Raw genomic sequence first — 19,334 nt, forward strand, 5'->3', positions numbered from 1 at the left:
AATGTTTCACTTCTTGAGTTCTAAGGAGCCTGAGTGTGAAAACAGAGGAACCAGAGGGAAGCCAGGTCGTGATGGAGAAAATGCACCAGGTGTGCTTGTTAAACCAGCATGGATGTACACGCAGCCGCTGGCTTCCTGCACTGTTCACCTATGGAAGGCTGGATGTCTTTATTGCCTTCCACGTGAAATTGTTGGATTCAGTTGTCATAGGCAGAATCACAAACCTAGGGCTTAGTAAAATACGGCTCATGGTGCCAGGGTGTAACTGCGTTTTCAGATTTTTGCATACTGAGTTTCCTTAAAGCAAGACACATCAGAACAGGGAGAGTTTTTCTTTTTCTGAAATGTTAGACTTGCTGTGTGTGTCCTTTACTTATTTAGTATTTAAAAAAAATTTTTTTATTGGGGTAAGAACATTTAACATGAAATATACTCTTAACAGAGTTTTAAATGTACGGTAGAGTATTATTAATTCTAGGTGTGATGCTGTACAGATCTCTAGCACTTGTTCACCTTGCAGAAACTGAAACTTTATACCCCTTGAATAACAGCTCCCCATCTCCCCCTCCCCCAGCCTCTGGCAACTACCATTCTACTCTCTGCTTCTATGAGTTTGAGTGTTTTAGGTACTTCATGTAAGTAGAATCGTACCGTGTCTTTCAGTGGCTGGCTTATTTCACTTAGGATAGTGTTCTCGAGGCTCATCCATATGTCACAGATGACAGATTCCCTTCCTTTTTCAAGGTTGCATAATATCCCATGCGCCCTTCCGATGTTGCACGCTGAATGCAGCGTCTTGTCTTTCAGTCCCATGCGACCCACCTGGACTCTTCTCTGTTGTCAATTCTCTGACCTCTTGTCATTTTCCAAATGTCTTCAGAGTCCCCATTGACCGGGGGCATAAATAAAGAGAACGAAAGCAGGTTTGGGGATCCAAGGAAGGTCTGAAGCCTGAGCAGGAACTTACTAGGGGTCGAATCCCACAATCGTGTGGTGCTTTGCAGCCTCCCTACTGTTTGCAGAGGGTCACTGCCCCAGCAAATTATCAATTTCCCATGGACCATCTTATAATGTAGCTCTGGAAGGTTTTTCCATCACTTCTCCACCCTGTGGAAATACCTATATCATGGGGACTGAGCTTAGTTTCCCTTGACCACTCCAGTTTTAACTTTACCCATTGGGCGTGGCCCTGACAGCCCACCCAGCTGCCCCAGTGGGCCCACCCTCCACCAGACACTCTTCCCAGCCTGTCAGTGGACATTCCTGAGCACAGGGGGCTTGCGCAGAGGGCACATTTTGAGGGGATTCCAAAGGCCTGTGGTTGGTAAGTCCATTGAAATTCTATACAAAATATTAGCTGAATTTTTCTAATCTTCAGCCTCAATACTCATAGATCCCACACTTTGTAGATGGTAAGTTAAGTGGTAATTGAGGCTTATAAATTTTTATGTAATTTATTCTGGTTTTCTTCCAATGGCTTGTGAGGTAGAACTTAAATAAAGCTTTGCTATAGTTGCTTCTTCTTGTTTAGAGAGTCTGGCATAATATTTTGTCTTTTAGGCTCAAATAACCATGTAATTACTCTGTAATCATATAGTAATTAGCATGTACTATATGCATTTATTACATAATTATATTCCTGGAGGATTGCATGGCAATTACACTTGCATTCAGCATATCATTTTATATACTATATAATGAACAAGTATATAATTTGTTGCTTTTTTTTTTTTTTATCCTAATTTCAGTTTACCAGCCAGGAGCTGGAAACTTCTCTTGTTGCCTTGTAGTCGGCAGGTGCCTGAGCTCCTTTGGCCTCTCTCAATACCTCCTAATTATACATGTGAGACAGTGCTAGGAGCTTGTGTTCTGCTGTGGCTTCCTAGCATTTGCATTCCTAATACTTCCTCCTTGTCCCGAAATCATTAAGTGTTTAGCTTCAAAACACAGAGTTGATCAAAGTTCCCGTCACTGCCAGGTAAACGGCAAGGACTCGATTAAAACAGAGGAGGTGTGAGCAGCCCAGGCGCCCAGCACGGTGATCACGCCCGTCTCTCTCTCCTTTTGCAGTCGAGCACATTCCCAAAGGGAACAACTGCCTGGATGCCGCCAAGGCCTGCAACCTCGATGACACCTGCAAGAAGTACAGGTCCGCGTATATCACGCCGTGTACCACCAGCATGTCCAACGAAGTCTGCAACCGACGCAAGTGCCACAAGGCTCTGCGGCAGTTCTTCGACAAGGTTCCGGCCAAGCACAGCTACGGGATGCTCTTCTGCTCCTGCCGGGACATCGCCTGCACCGAGCGACGGCGGCAGACCATCGTGCCCGTGTGCTCCTATGAGGAGAGGGAGAAGCCCAACTGTCTGAATTTGCAGGACTCCTGCAAGACGAATTACATCTGCAGGTAAGCGTGCCAGCAGCCGGGGGATTCATGAGGCGACGGGGCGAACCTCTGCAGCTGCTGCAGTGGCCAAGCTCCCATTTTGTTTGTACCGGAGAACAGGTGGGAGGGGAGGGCAGTCACCGGAAGGGACTGGCCAGAAACTGACCTCTGTATCTGACACATGGCTCTTCAGAAGCTGGCCAGGCTCTCGTGCTGGGGCAGGTTGCTGTCTATAACCTGGAGAAAGCTTTGAGAGGTGCCGGAATGAAGGAAATACCAGTGTGCTGGGAGGGTCACCTGAGGCCAGGTGAGCTGGAAGGCATATGCCCACTCTGCAAGCCAAACATGCCACCAGGTGTCACAAGGGGTTAAGTAAGACAGGAAAGGTAGGCTAGAGATGTGGAGGCTCTTGACCATCAGCTCAGAGAACTGTAAGGGACCAAAGAGAGGGACTGAGCTGGGTCGAGCCCTGAAGAGGAGTTCCAGAATGCCTCCGTCTGTTCTGGGCCACTCAGTTGGGTATACTGTTAAGCAGAGCGGGGTCACCTTCCTGCTGAGCCATGTTTCTGAAGCCAGGCCTCCATCAGAAACCCCACTAAGCCCAGGTTGTTGAAAACGGTCGCTTCCTTTTCCCTTTTGGCCACTTATTAATTTATTTTAACAATTGAAGGTGTCCGTGAACACATTCTCTGTGTTTCTTTCTTAAAAAAAAAAGAAAAAGAAAAAAAAGAAATATAGAATTAGAGGGAATGAGAAGGTCCGTCTTCGTGCTGCCCTCACTTGCCCCCAGCTGTCACTGTCAACAATTCGATGTGTGTCCTTCCAGAATGTAGGATTGATTTCAGTTGCTGATTGAAGCAAGTATTTTGATAAGCAGAGGCTTAAAGTTTTCGTAGCCTAAGGCAATGCTGGTGCCACGTTCAGATGTAAAGGCTGGATCCGGGGCTGGAGGTTCAGAGGAGGCATCACGTTGACAACACTGTACTTTGTCCCCAGAGAAGAGCCAGGAGCTTTCAAACGCCTCTGACAGAACCCTGTGCACCCGGTCAATGCTCACAGCAGACAAGTAGACGAGGGTGTGACTCTATGCTGTTTTTTGACAGATGCCACAGCTCTGAAAGGAGCGGGGAAAATGTCTGATGTTTTGAGGATTGTAGTGTGCAAGGTTTTTGCTTTTGGTTTTTTTGGTCAATTTAAGTTTTATTCTGGTAGAATAGGATCCCATTCTTTCCTTAAATCAGCTCTAATAGTGACCAAAGGAAAATAAAAGTCATTATTTGTAGAAGATTTTGAGAATAATGCTTCTCCACTTTTTTTGTGTGTGTGTGTGATTAGAAGCAGGTAACCTGAGGAAGAGCTCAGGTACCACGCAGGTCTTGAGGGGAGTCAAGTGTTCCCAAAATGCAGCTTCTCCAGGGACTCTTCCTCACTCCCACACCCCTGTTCCATCGAGACCCTCTTAGCTGCAGGCTGGGATCAGGGACGGCTGTGCTGACAGGGTCTTGAGGAAGAGGCAGGGTCTCTAGACAACCAGAACCTGGGGAAGCCAATCGACCAGGGAGTCGCAGAACCCCCTGCTGGAGATGGATGCAGTGAGCCGCGGGACACTGAGGAGAAGCTGTCGGAGCTGTGCTCGGGGTGTAGGATGGGAGGGGACAGAGATTCTGAAGATTGCTCCTCAGGAGACCTCTGGATCTGAAACCCGAGTTCCTGGGCCCCTTTTGTCTTTGAGCAGACGGGATCTCTCTTCTAGGAGTGGGATCGGGCTTCCCGAGTTCCTTGGCTTAGAACCTGTCTCTGCAGTAGGATGTTATCCCATTGACGAGTGCAAGCTGGGAGGTAGCTCCATGGGGAAGGAATGGAGCAGTAGGTGAGGCTTCCGTCCACTGGGCAGCAGCTGGGAGGTGGGGGAGGGCCTGGGGTGGGGCCTTTTCCTTCTCTCCTCAGGTTTGTCCTGCACGTAAGGTCCAGTGGAGGTCCCTGACGTCTCCTACACAGGCCAAAAGCCCACCCTAAGTGGTTCGTTTGAATTACCTGGCCTGTTTTTCTAGAGGGGCGATATGAATTAGTCGAATCAGATGGCTTTCATACTGAGCTGTAGTGAGAAATAGTTGGGAGTTTGGGAACTCGGGGTGCTCTGGGGAGGTGGCAGGAGGAACCTGCAGGTAATGGAACGGTTTGGGTGCTGTTTGGAGGCTCGGACTGCCCTGATAAGAAGGTTCCAGAAACCATTTGTCTTGAGATAGCCCCAGTGGCATAGAGTGACCTCAGCTGATGGGGCAGAAAGGAACAAGGGGTTAGCCGGACACCCTTGGGCTAATAACTGGCCGCACCTGGTCACACCAAGGTCAGGATGTGAGAACGGCCGCCATGCAGAGGGGTGAAGGTGAGCTGGACTGGAGGGTGCACCTGGAGGCAGCTTTGTGCTGCTCCCCCATTTCTGGCTCTGGCCACAACTCAGAAGCTGTTTGGGAATCCAGATCCCATTATCCAGGGGCCCTACTAAGTGAAATTTGTCTCTGTGATTGATGGCTTTTGTACTCTGTCTCGAGTCTTCCCTGGGAGGGTGAATCCATGACTTCTCCTGGTGTTAGCTGTTGTTCCTTAGCCCATAATTTCTCGCCAAAGCCTGGACTTATTACTCATAATTACACCCTCCCTGCCAGTCGCGGTAAATGTAATTTAAGCTGTGAGGTAGGCTGGCGGTGTTTTCTTTGATCGGATTTTATTAATCTTGTCTTTAATTTTATGCCTTCCATGCCATTCCTCCTCAATCCATCTCGGCGAGGCCGTCATAGTTGCTACTGCCGGGAGCCGTGGCTGGCACTAGCTGGAGCTGGGACTTGTGTGGGGTTTGACCTTACAGTGGCTCTGACCCATACCCATCTAAAGGGACTGCATATGCGATGACTTCAAGCCTAATTTGAATATCCCCAAAGCAAAAGGATGGCAAGAAGGAAAATCGCTTTCTAAAATCCATATCCTTCGAAAGCTCACACTTTCAGATGCTCCATTTCCATTTCGACATCAGCGACTATCAAAGAGCTGCTCAAACTCATGAAAACTTCCCTCGCTTAAAGTTTCCCAGCCCCCTGCACACAGATTTCCTTCCCGCCGGGGTCCGGCAGCGCCTCTGCTCAGAACCTGTCTGTCTCTCTCCTGCCTGGTGCCTTCAGAGGAGCTGCAACTTGAGCTTTTCCTTTTGACTTTGTTTTTCTTTCTTCAGTTCCCTTTTAGGGAAGCTGACAGGTTCCTTTCCTCTCGGGGTGGTTGGGGAAAGGCGAGAGCTTGGCGGTTTGGGCCTCCAAGCTTGTCTACAGAATAGCAAACACAAAGGTATTATTAGAAGGGTGTGATGAAATTTAAAAGCCTCTCATTCTTCCCCTGAAGCAATGTCTCCCTTGCCAGTTTTCTTTTTTCGCTTTTCTTAGTGCCTGGAAAGATATCAGGACCGGGTTTGACCATAAAGAAAGCACAGACCTTTATTCCTGATGCATGTTGTTATACATACATCATTTAAACTTATGCCTTTCCTCCTTTGCCCCAAACTCTGATAACCAAAATAAGCTCAGCACTTGAGCTGTGGCTCGGGGTGCTGCAAATACGTTCATATCACTTTTATTTTTCTATTTAATCACTCAGACGCCGCAGCTATTTTTTATTACCAAGAGGTCTAGTACCTTCCTCTTGAGCAGGCCCCTTTCTGTTTTCATCTAAGAATTACGGAGTTATATTCCCAAACTCACCGTGCTTTCAATGCCAAGCAAAGAGGGAGCCTGAGGCTGCCGACCAGCCCACCTGCCTGAAGCTTTCGCTGCTGCCAGAAGGTGTCGCTGTTGAGAACAGCCAGGAGGATGCTGGGTGGGTCAGTGGCTGTGCCCTTCTTAGCTATTCTGCACTTGAATGGCTGTTTAGCAACAGAGGTGCTGCATCCTTGGGCACCAGAGTAACAGCTCTTAGTTTATACTCGATAAGTAGCTGCCGTTTCCCAAAGCATGACATTTTGTCCAGGGGGCTGAGTGCTAAGGGGTTCCAGCCAGAAACTGCCCTTCAACTTGAACGCATAGTATCCTAGACTGTCCCTTTCCTGGCAGTGCATCCTAGGTGGAGTTGAGTCATATATTTGTTTGCTAGCCCTTCCTTCCTTCCTTCCTTCCCTCCTTCCTTCCTTCCTTCCTTCCTTCCTTCCTTCCTTCCTTCCCTCCCTCCCTCCTCCTCCCCTCCCTCCCTCCCTCCTTCCTTCCTTCCTTCCTTCCTTCCTTCCTCCTCCCTCCTTTTTAAATTTTTATTGTGGTAAGAACACTTAACATGAGATCTACCCTCTTAGCAGCTTTTAAAGTTTACAATATAGTATTGTTATCCACAAGCACAACATTGTACCATAGATCTCTAAAACTTATTCACCTTGCATAACTGAAATTTTATACTCATTGATCAGCAACTCCCTGCTCTCCCTCTGCCCCTCCCCAGCCCCTGGCAACCACAATTCTGTTCTTTGCTTCCATGAGTTTGACGATTTTAGGTACTTCATATTAAGTGGACTCATCTAGTATTCGTCCTTCTGCGACTGGCTTATTTCACTTAGCATGAAGTCTCCAGGGTCATCCCTGTCATTGCGTATGGCAGGATTTCCTTCCCTTTTAAGGCTGAAATAGTCCTTGGTCACAGATAGCTCAGTCCTTCAAGAAGATTCTGATAATGCTGAACCTAAAAGGGGAGGAATCAGGGCTTCTGTGCTCTCTGTCCCCGAGGCTTTCTCGGCCCTGCTGGAGATAAACTCACTCATCCTGGAACCCATCCTCTGTCCCCATAGTTTCCAGGAGTGGTAGCTTTGATCAAGTCACCAAGTAGTTGGTCTTGCCTTTCCCCAGGGATGGAGGGTCCTTTAATTATATCCAAGACATCTGGTTTTCTGTTTTTGTTTTGCTTTTGTGTTTCAGCAGGACCAAGAAGGTCTCCCTTGATGCAGCTCCAGGAGAGCAGCATATGTAATTTTCAAAATTCTACCCTAGCCAGCACCACGTTTTCCACTCCAGGGCTGACCCTGTTATACTTAGAGCAAATGTGTCGCTGTTAATTTGTTAACTGGGACAACTGGGGAAACGTGTTACAAAACCATGCAGCACATTACTGCTTCAGTAACTTACTTGGTCTGACAGTGTTAGTGCACCTTTAAAAGGTGAGGAATGTGTTTTATTTGCCTGGAATCAGACCTCATTCACACAGTAAACTGGGGATCTTGGTGATCAAGGGCACTCTCGACTCCTTGGGCTCAATTCCTGTGCTGGAAACTGGTTTCTGCATCACCACATCCGGGCTTGTCTTGACATGCGGCAAGCACAGGAGAAGATGTCTCAGAGGATAATTAATGCCTAAAACTAGATGGGTAGATTAATTTGGTACTTAATTTTATTTTACACCGATTCATTCACAAATGGAAATCAGCAATTAGACAATGCAAACTTTTGAACCATGGAAGGAAAGGTTCAGGGATATGAGAAAATCCAAGTAAAACATTTTCCAGTTCATTTGAGCAGTTTTCATTTCAAATGATTACACGGGTGTCTTTAGCAGTGCATTTGGAGTGTCAAATAGCTTGTTTTTTTAATGCGCTCCACCTGCTCAAGCTGCCTGCAACCCAGGCTCTGAGCCGGAGGCAACCTGGACCCCCGCGGGAGACTCCTAGGTGTGTGCAGAGGGCTGTCATGATCATGAGAGAAGAAGGATGCCCTCTGACCTCTGCTGCCACCTCTTTTTCCTTGATTTCAGCAGGCGGGGAGGAATATGCTTCTTGTTGGATCTTCCAGGTCTCCAGCCCCAGCCTGGGCGTTGAGACAAGACATGTGGCCATTTAGCACCAGCTAAGCAGTGCAGGATGGAGCGTGTCAGCTCCCTGGCTCACAGGGGTAACCTGAACTGCGAATCAGGGAGGAGCCTGCTACCACTTGCTCTATCTTACGGTCTCCTATCTCTTTTCTTATCTCTACTTTGACAGAGGTGGGTGTGAAGCCATTTGTCTGTTTCTCCTGGAGCCTAAAACACGCTGTCACTAAAAAATGCTTGTCTAGATTTACTCTGAATTCTCCTCCCCCTACCCCTGCCCAAAGTCAGAGCCTCAGCCGCATTTTCCACACCTGCCCACGTCCTCGCCGAAGTCACTTTGCCACTCTTGGCCCTGAGACAGAATCGGACTCCTTTTCTTTACTTTGGGGCATTCTGTTGGTTATTAGATCCATGTGGACAGATGGAGTCTGGGCACCAGAACCGTCTTACTGTCTTTCAGTATAAAAGTGGATGGAAAAGAAATGGGATTGAATCCACCCAGGAAGCCTAAACAGAGCACCACATATATTTTTTGTGGGGGAGAGGGGAGGACGTGTCATAGTGGAGGGTCTCAGGAGCCAGATTCGGACCCAGCCTTGGTGGCTGAGAAGCAGGGAAAGTCAGGTAGGTACTCAGTTTGGGGAGAATGAAGTGGGGGTAAGAGATGGAGCTGGGAACCATCCTAGACACAGGGAGAAAAATCAGTGCAATAGGAAGGCGAGGTGTTGGAAGCCTCCGCTGCCATGCTGAAGTGTTAGATTTTATCCCTCACAGTTGATAAGGGAGGAGACATCATCTGCTGGGCCTCGGAGAGTTCCCAGGGGGTAGCAAGGAGGGAGAGTTGGAGTGGGGCGAGGCCAGGAGGCCAGTAGGGGGTTCTTGAGGTGGACTAGATGAAGGGAGACCAGGAGAACAGGGCGGAAGTTGGGAAGCTTGATAGGCACCATGGAGGGGAGAACTTGGTGATTTATTGAACACCTGGCATAGGCAGAGGGTAACGTGGGCCTCCACAGCCTGGAAACCTGCAGGTAATGGAGTTAGTAGCCAGGATGGGAACAGACGAAAGACAGACAGACTTGTCTCTTGGGTTGGAGGCAGGGGATGAATTGTTTTGGCCATACTACACAGAAGGGTGTGTCCGTCAGGACTCGTTTCATCCATGACAGAAACCTCATTTAAGCTTTCTAGGGCTAAAGAGGGAGTCGTACTAACCCATGGGACCGGGTAGGGATGGTAGTTGGACATGGCCGTACTCTTCTCTCTTACCTCTCTGCTCGTCCACTTCCTTCTCTTGTACCATTTCTTGGTGAGAGCTGCCACCAGCAGCCCTACGCACATATTTTATCACCTCATGATCAGAGAGGTGGAGACTCTTCCCCTACTGAAACCCGTTAGAAAAATCCCAGTTAAGGACTTTGATTGGCCTTGTTTGGATCATGTCCCCATCCCTAGACCAGCCACTGAGGCCAAAGGGAAGGTGTAGTATAGCAGAAGCCAGGGTCAGCAGAGTCCACTATCAGAGGCAAGGAGTACTGGGCTCAGAAAAAGAGGCTGAGTGTGAGTGCATAAGACTGTCCACATGAAAGTTGAAGGCTTGTACGGCCAGGCACTAGAGGGCAAAGGCACAGAGCTTTCCGTGGCCCCAAATTTCGACATGAACTGCTCCCCTGCCCTTACTTGTCTGGCCTCTTCTCCAGCCATCTTGCCTCTGCTCCCTCTGCTTCAGCCACATTGGTCCCTTTGCCAGCCTTACAGTGTGCTAGACATGTCCTGCTGCTCGGCCGTTGTCTCTGCCAGGACCTCTCTTTCCCCAGATGCTCCCAGGCAAATTCCCTCACCTCCACGTCTCCTTAAGCCTCATACGGAGGCTCACGCTGGCCACCCTATTCAACACTGTAAGCCGCTGCACGCTCCCAGCCCCGCTACCTGCCTCTCACTTTTTAAAAGCTCTTATCGCCTTATAACACACTATATAATTTATTTACTTGTTTTGATTATTTGTTTCTATCAGCCCCACCACCCTGCACAGGGACGATCAGCCGGTGTGATGAGCAGGCAATGCCCAGCTCCCACGTGGAGAATTTGGGAATCAACTTGGTCTTGCTAACTCTGAAACCTAGTTTCTGTTACTGCTTCCAAATGATTGTCTTTCATGACAAGAATACAATGTTCTTAACACTGTTCAGTCTTAACGCCTTTCATCCCAGACAGGCAGCAGGATAATCCCGGGCAGCCTCTGAATCCAGACGCTCTTCACAGCTCAGCAGCTCAGACAGCATCAGCTTTAAAGAGAGTTTTCACAGAGTTAGGACAAAATGTCCATCAGAGCCTCTTGGCATCATTTAAAAAGAAAAAACTGTGCAGGTCGTACATGCTCATTAACGCTGTTATCTAATTTCCTTTTGAGCACTCAGTGCTTATTACAGAGGGGTTTCTCTGTGACAGCTTAGTGATTGCAAGAGTTATTCCTACAAATAGGAAAAAATCCTCCCAGACCACACTGGTTTTTATTTATTATTATTATTATTATTATTATTATTATTATGAAGTCAGTCACATTTATTGAATGCAGTCTGTTTGACTCCGGGTCATAGATGTGTAAGTCGTGTGCCTATTTCCCAAGAGCCCCCGCTCACCTGGTTGGACTTCGTGACTCTTGCTGCACCATCATTGGAGTTCAGAGTCCTCAACCCTCACCCATTCCAAAGCAGCAGATATCAGGGACCTGGCTGTGCGTTGTCACGGGAGATGAATTCTTTGCTGTCACAGAGTGACAGCCAGTTCTAAATAATCCATGGTTATGTCACTGGGTTGGGTTCATCCAGGTGTTTGCCTTCCTTCCTTCTCCTTTCCCTGTGGGCATTTCATTAATCACAAAAGCCTCGGTTTTATGGGCTGCATCTTCAGTGCAGTGCTGGTAAACGATGCCTGCGGTGGGCGAGAGACCTGGAGTCGTTGCCAGAAGTGCTGAAATAGGTAGGGGTGAGTGAGGACTTAACGGGGATCTCGGGGGCCCTAGATTTCAGACCACCTTGTCTAAGACTGGGAGCATCTGAGAGAGACCCTGGCTTATCCCCTCTGCTTCTCCATGCAGCGTGATCCTCTTCAAAGGGGACCCTTCTGCTCTGCCCAGCAGCTGTTTCATGTACTAGGGCCCATGTAGTTCGTAGGCAAGGAAACTAGCTTCTCCTTGAAGCCTAGAGCAAAGCAGAGATTTTACACTCTCTGTTTCAAGAAAAAGGGATGCTTCCATATCATATATCTCAAAATATGTTTTATCCACTGAGTAGGGAATGGGGTCAAATTTTAATGGGGAAAATGGAGACCCCAGTATTCCTAGGGGGCTGTCCCTTCACGCAGACAACAGCCTGTGGGATCCAAGGGCATCCCACATGAGTCAGCACCCATAGCCTGTGACTCAGAGCATTCTCATTTGTGTATGAGGAAATTTGCCCGTTTACAGGTGGCTGCCATGTATAATTCATGCCCAGGTCTCACAGCCAAGTTTGGCATTCCATTCCACCCAGGAGACCCCAGACCCTGACCCAGGCATCGCCCTAAGTTAGGTACCCTGCAGTCACGCTGCCATTTCCATTTCCATGGGCATTTCCAACTCAGTGAATGGGAAATTGCTCTGTAATTTTCAAAGCAATTAATTATGCAGAAACTGTTGCATCCAAGAAAAACAAGAATTTAAAAGAACGCTTAATGTGAAAAGTACCACACCGAGCTGGAGTTGGAACTTTTCGTTTTCCCTTTCCCGGTCGCTGTCGCTGTCCTTGTGAGTGAGGCGGACCTGGGCTCGCATCCTGGTTTGGCTCGTTCTAGGACGTGGGCAGCTGGAGGCCTCAGTTTCGCTTCTAGAAATGGGCGTAATGACTCCATCTTCACAGGGCAGCTGTGAGGGTGGAATGAGGTGTCCATGCAAACGTATCAGCACAGTGCCTGCCACCTAACAGAGGAAACTCACTCCGTCTCTCCCTCCCTCTTTCCACAAGTTTTTATCAGAGAGAACAACAAAAGCCTCAGATTTCAAATGAAACATTTCTGCCCAATAGCAGAGACCTTAAAAGTAGGATTTGTGGGTGGAGGGGGTAGCTTCTTACTGCTTTACACTTGTGTGCACCCACGGCATTCAACAGCATGTGGAAATGTCAGCCCGTTATGTGAGGCCGTGTTGCTAGGCTTTATATATCACCATCTTTTCAGTTTTGTACCATTAGGGAAAAATGGGGGTGAAGGTGGGGGTGGACAAAGTTAGAGGAGTTTGGCGCATGTGTCATCTCAAGCACATTCCTGCCCAGAATAGACAATTATTGACACACAAAGATACACACAGGAAGACGTGAATGGAGCTGGCCACGAGATTGTTGGGCCTGGAGTCGTAGATTCACTATTGTTTCAACTGAATAGGCAGTGGGGGTACCGACCACTGGCAGCCTCTTGGAGCACGCGCTACCGCAGTGACGTGGGGTAACGGTGAATAAAGGGTTCTTAGAGGTGCCTGTGTCTGAGTCAGTGATCCGTGCTACCCAGCAAAGGGCGGTCACTGACTCAGTGCCACGGAATATGCACCTTCCTCTCTTCTGGGTGGCTCTGTGCTGTGACTCATCCGATCACCCCGTTAGGAAGCAAGCCACAGCCGCGTGCGGAGTGGCTCGTCGTACCGGATGCCGGAGCCCCAGGTCTCCAGAGCTGGGGACATCATGGCTGGAATGTGTGGATGACGGTGATGGTGACGAGGAGGATGACAAGGAGAGCAACATTTATTTGACATTTACTGTGTGCCAGGCACTGTGCCGAGCACTTCACAACATTCCCGGAAGTGGGTGTTGTCACCATCCTCCTTATTTCACCAATGACGAGGTGTGACCTTGAGCAACTTCTGCAGTCACCCAAGTGATGCCACTGCAGTGACAACCCAGGGGGTCTGTCGGGCCGCAGAGCCCAGCCTCTGTACACCATGCCACCCACTTCTGGTATAAATGTGTGATCTTGCTGACCACCCACTTTGGGTGTGTGGAATTGGCTACTGGTGGTGACTTTATTTTCACTTTTTATTTATTCATTTTAAAATAAAATTTTGAAATAAGAGACCTTTGGATCTTGTCAAGATAGGGCTTAAATGCCCCTCACAAAACATATTTCTTTACACTCTTAAAAAATTACTGAGGATCCCAAAGGGCTCTTGCTTATGTAGGTGAATCCGTTGATACTTATCATATTGGGAATCAAAGCTAAGGAAGTGTTTATCTATTTATTGCTTCATTTAAAAATAATACTGGACGTCCATTACATGTTACTATAAATAACAACATTTTTATTAAAAATCGCTATATTTTCCAAAACAAAAAACCTTAAGGAGAAGTGTGGCATTGTTTTACACTTTTAGAAATCTAGTGTTTGGCTGGAAGCTACCTGGCTTCTTATATCTGCTTCAGCATTCGGTCTGTTTCAGTGTCCTATGTCTTGACCTCTGGAAAAACTTCCTGGTACTTGTGTGACAGAATGAGACTGAGAAAGGTAAATAAGAACTTAATATGGCTGGGAAAGTAGTTTTGACCTCACGGACCCTAAAAGATGAGTTCGAGATTTCTGGGACCTCATTTTGAGAATGGCTGCACTAGAAGGACCAGGCTAGCAGACATGTGTGTGCACAAGTGTTCCCACGGTGTCCTTGAACTAAGACAGTCTGGGTGTGTGTGGCCACCTTGTACCCATCCCGTCCAGCTCCAGCAGGTCAGGATGGCTAGGCTGCAGGATGTCTGTGGGAACCCAATGCCAGAGACTTTCTGGGTGGAAATGGGTCCTGAGAATTCCAGAACAGCTGAGCCTCCCACCAGCTGTCACTGAGGGGCTACGTGGTTGCTGTTGTGCCCAGCCCAGCTTGCTTTCCATTTCTGAGAGATGCCCTCCTGACAGACAGTGCTTCTTTCTCTTTTTCGACGTGGCTGGGGATTTCAGCATCATATTAACTCAGTCAGGCAGAACTCTGGGCTGATGTAGAAAAACCTTTGGTGCCCGGAAAGACTCAGTGGCACTTTTCTCTTAAGTAGGAGCTCAGGAGAGTGTCGCAGGTAAAGCTCTGCTCCTTGGAATTTGGGATGGAGTGATGCATCGTGATGTGGGCCACCTCAGGTGCAGCACCATTCTGTTCTTCCTGCTCTGTGACCACTTACCATGGTAAGAGAGAAAGGATTATAATGACATTGAGCAAGGGCTAACCCTTAGACCTGGAAAGGCCACGAACCTGGAAGTTCAAGATTCCTCTGCTCACCCAGCACTTGGAATATCTATTGGAGAGTTAGCTGGCTCCATCTAACAGCTGCGAACTTCTTAGTATGGGGGTCTGGGGAGACAGAATGCTATCTCTCCAAGAATGTGCACTCCAGCAAAGGACCTTGACGCTGTCCTGCTAGAAAACCTTTTCTGTGAAAATAGATGAAAGCAAATGGGAAGTTCCAGGTTCAAAAATTCTGGCGGAAACTTTTTTAGCTAAAATTAGTTTTATGGTTTAGAAAGTTTGCTTTTTGCTTCACATCCTGGCTGGTGGTTGGTTCCTTGACTGGTTTAGCAGAACTAGATCACCAGGTGCTTTACGGGGTCCAGAGGGTCAGAGATGAGTGTGCTGTCAGCATAGAATGTACCTGCACAGAGCAGAGGGGTGGGTCAGGGACTTCTCCCAAGTGCCGTTTCTCTAGAGCAGTGGTGTTCCAACTCTAGCCTACATGGGCATCAGATTCTGATTCAGGAATTGGGGCTTGATAATTTGCATTTCTGGAGCATTGCCTGAGATGCTGCTGCTGGTCTGGGGTCCACACTTAGAGAGTCACCAACTTTAGGCAGCGGTCCCCAACCTTTTTGGTACCAGAGACCGGCACTCCTATAAGAATCTAATGCCTGATGATCTGAGGCAGAGCTGAGGTAGTGATGCTAGTGCTGGGGAGCGGCTGCAAATACAGATGTAGCTTTGCTCCCTCACCTGCCACTCACCTCCTGCTGTGTGGCCCAGTTCCTAAGAGGCCACTGATAGTACTGGTCCACAGCCCAAGGGTTAGGGGCCCCTGCCTTGGAGAATGTTGATCAGGTGACCGAGGCTGATGGGCCTCATCCTCCTCTCAAAGGAATCTGCAAAGCGGAGGATGAGAAGGAGTGGCAGCTAGATGGGCCTGCAGGATATTGAGAGTTAGGACAGGACACAGGAGAGTCAGCACAATTGTGGCTGGGGTAACAACAGATATGACATTTTTATTTTTTAAACTACAAGCACTATTAAACAAAAAGTATGCCCACTAATTCTATCGTTACCCTAGTAAATGATAGAATTTACTAGTGTAGATTACTATATCCACTTAAGTCAGATTTTGGCTTCTTGAACACACAATTCACATCCAAATGGTAGCAAAGTCCAAGAACTAAAATTTAAAAGTCAAACGTTAATTCTTCTTACAGTGCTGTTGAGGGTGAATACAAGCTTGAGAATCTGTGGTCTTCTTTTCAAAATCTGACTCTAACTCTTACCTGCTCTATGACTTTGAATGTTGACCTTTCTGGATCCCAGTATCCTCTCCTGTAAAAAAAAAAAGGCTCACTTGGCTGGTCAGATTATTTGGTATTGAGTGACACAGGCCTGTGAATCCTTGGGCACAGTGACTGGCTATAAGTAAAGGTAGATGTTAGTAAAGTGTCTGGAAGCAATTAGATGCACCTGCTGTTTCTCCTTGTTGAACGTGTAACACCGAGATGTTTGCCATGAGTATCGATCTGTAAGTGCCTGGAACTGTAGAGTATAGCACTCAGATTCATTCATTTATTCATTCATTCACTCATTCAACAAATACTTACTGAACATCTACTTTATAGTGGGCATAATCCTAAGTGTTCACCTTCTCAGGATGAAGGCAAAACTATTAACAAAGCGAGGTTATAAAATAAAAAATGATGGAGAGCTGACATGGGCTGGAAGGCTGAAGCTGGTGCCCTCCTTCAGACGCGGAGCCGGCGAGGGGGTCGGTGAGAGGTCTCAGTGGGGACCTTTGAGATCACTGTGAATGGGTCCAAATAAGCCTTAAGATCACCTGGATGGGTAGATGGTTGAGGGGACGGTTTATTATTAAAATAGCTTACGTGGACCATGCAAATCAGCTTCTCTGCCCTGAAGAGAAAGGAGGGAGGAATGTAGTTTTAAATTTAGCTGAGAGCTTTAGGATAAAATGTAGAAAAAGGGGCTAGGCAGCGGGTGAGGGGCTGGGAGTGTGCTGTTAACACGAAGATGGTAAACATGAAAGTGGATTCCAAAGAAGAGTTATGGATTTTCTGGGGGGAGGGCGGGGATGGTGGGAATTATCTTCTGATGGCGATGGAGTAAGGAATTTATTCTTTTGATGTATATGCCACGATTCCCTGTCTCCTCAGCAATGCCCCATCAGGAAAGGAAGATATTAGAGACCAGCTATTTGCTGAGCTCGAGTTCTCTGTTGACCTTAAAACAACTTGCCTGGAGGAAAATTGACCTAGTGTATATTTACTATTGAGCATAATTTTCCTTAGGAGGTCGGCAACCCTATTAAAGATTAATAGGGGATCTTATTTTCATGTGTTTCTGCTTAAAGTCTGTGTGTGCAAGTGCAGGCTGTTCACCATTCACACATCCCTTTGCCTTCCCCTTTCCACATGCCCTCCCGGGGCAGCAGAAACTAGGCTCCTTCAGTGCGGAGAAGGTGAATTAACGCGCTGCTGAGCAGAGCTTGGAGCTTGGGGCGCAGGTATCACAGAGGTATTTAGTGCTCATTCTTTGGGTGTGGGGGCAGTGAGAGGAGTCTTGCAAATTATTAAAGTCAAGAGAGGCTGTGTAATTTTAATATTTCATCTTCTGGGAACTCCCAGAGAAGCAAGATTTAACCGAAGGAGGCCAGGCATCATTCTGGATAATTTCTAGAATTTACTTGTGTTTCCCTACAGTCATTAGACTTCGGTTTCTCTGGCTATAGCCATCATGATGCAACACTTCCTTGTTAGGGTGCAGATAGCACCTCCTTAAATTTACATCGGCCTGATGCCAGCCAAGCCAGCAGAGGGCATCACGTGGGGACCACATGTAGAGACCTGTAGCATTGCCTCAGCCTGTTTCCTTAGGCACGATTCCATTGGCCTATAAAACACATTTCTCTGCTTGAAGGTGTGGAGAACTCACAGGAGAAACCTCCCCTTGGTCTTAATGGTAGGAATGGGTCTGAGGTTAATCCTGGGCTTATTGAGCATCTACAGACCTTGAGCAGATGGGTTAGTGACCTCAGGACAAGATGTTTCATATGCCAAGTTATTAGCAGATGGATTCGAAGGGAAGTATCTCTACCCTAGCCTTTCTGGAGGTCTCAAGGTCAGAGTGGACCTCCTGGGCTGGTCCAGAGTAGAACGGAGGACACCAGCACTGATGAGTCTTGTCCTCATGTAGGAATCTGGAACAGTCGTAAACAGGTGCTAGGTGCCAGCTGTACCTAATCCTCTAGTAATACTTCGAAGGACTTAATGTCATTCATTCAGAGTAAATTAAGCTTCAGAGAAGTTAGGGTACTTGCCCCAAATGTCATGGTTAGTAAGTGAGCAGATAGAAATTTAAGTCCTGGCCATTTGCATACTCTATATTCAAAACCTCTACTGTATACTGCTCTTTAGTAGTGGTTTAGTCGTCTGTTGCTGATGTAACAAATTACCACAAGCGTGGTGGCTTTAAACAACACGAATTTATTTGCTTCCAGTTCTGGAGGCCTATACAGATCTTACTGGGCTGAAACCATGGTGTCCACAGAGCTAAATTCCTTCTGGAGCCTCTAAGGCTAAATTCATTTTCTCGCCTTTTTCCCCACCCTCATTTCTTGGCTCATGGCCCCTCCCTCCATCTTCAAAATCAGCAGAGGCCAGACCAGCCTTTCTCATCTCATCACATCACTCTGACTTCTTCATCTTGTCTCCATTTTCCACTTTTAAGGACCCTTGTGATGACACTGGGCCCACCATGACAATCCAGGATAATCTTTCTCCCTTAAGGCCCCTAGCCTTAATCACATCTGCAAAGGCCCCTGTGCCATGTCAGGTGACATATTCACAGGTTCCAGGGATTAGAGTGTAGACATCTTCTGGGACCATTATTCTGTCTACCGGCTCTCTTCTGAGAGCTTCTATCTTGACTTTAATTTTGGTATATCATGACTAGTGGAACCAGTTATTCCCCGCTCTTCCCAGAGGTTCCTCAAAAGCACAGAGCCAAATCAGTAGCTTTCATCTAGCCATCTATACCAGCTGCACCATTCCCTCGGTCTTATCTACCAATGGCTCCTAATTCTCTCACTTTTTTTTACTTTTATTCTGTTGCATCAAAGCTACAACAGAATGCATCTCAAAATTCTTTCTGAAGCAAGAGAGGGGATAAATAATTAAATGAAACCATGGTGGTGACCTTTGCAGCCCAGAGTTCCAGCGCAGGTGATTTGGAGATTCTTGGGTTCCAGGATGAGTGTGAGGCAGCTTCTGTAATTCGCTCCTGAAGATGGAGGTGCCTGCAGAATTCTACATGAAGCAAATCCACACCATGCTGGTTGACAGTCTACGCTCTGGTTCTACTTGGGAAAGATTGGTTGAGCATCTAGATTTCTGTTTCTCCTTGTGGCCCAGAGTCACTAACTTGCCATCTCTCATCAGAAAGCTATTGGCTATCTGAGAGTTTTATGATAATTTCAGCATCCAGAAAACCTCCAATTTGTTTTCTCCCTCAATTTCTTCCCATAAAAACGAGTACTGCCAAAGCTGGGTTTTCTGCACTAATGGACATGTCGTAGCGTGGATAGTACAAAACAACTTTATTGACTTGGCGACGCCACATAGGGTTATTTGCAATATTTCTGTGCTCCCGTTATGACTTACAGTCTGCTTATACCAGGACTGTCAGGATGCGCGTTGGAAAGATTGGCTGACGAGGGTGGGGTGGGGGTGGGAAGGAGGTCCTGGCGGAAGGGCAGCCTGGAGCATCTGATCAAAGGCTACCCAGAGCCCTTTCTGGGTTGGAATGGATTCCCTTGCCAACTACTATAACTTGCTTTTCACATTTGCCATGTAGAGATTAGCCGTC

At 47.4% G+C, this 19,334-nt stretch overlaps 1 protein-coding gene across 2 annotated transcripts in view; it reads left to right on the top strand.

Annotated features, from left to right (window-relative positions):
• GFRA1 (GDNF family receptor alpha 1) overlaps positions 1-19,334 on the top strand; it is a 186,312-nt gene that overhangs the window by 131,385 nt on the left and 35,593 nt on the right. For both annotated transcript variants that reach the window (XM_039871127.1, XM_039871128.1), the window contains one exon: positions 2,071-2,407. In XM_039871127.1, the coding sequence (XP_039727061.1) occupies positions 2,071-2,407 (337 nt within the window). The remainder of the gene's footprint in view (positions 1-2,070; positions 2,408-19,334) is intronic.

Source organism: Pteropus medius, unplaced genomic scaffold, assembly GCF_902729225.1.
Source record: "Pteropus medius unplaced genomic scaffold, Ma_sr-lr_union100, whole genome shotgun sequence".
In the NCBI taxonomy this organism is placed as follows: domain Eukaryota; kingdom Metazoa; phylum Chordata; class Mammalia; order Chiroptera; family Pteropodidae; genus Pteropus; species Pteropus medius.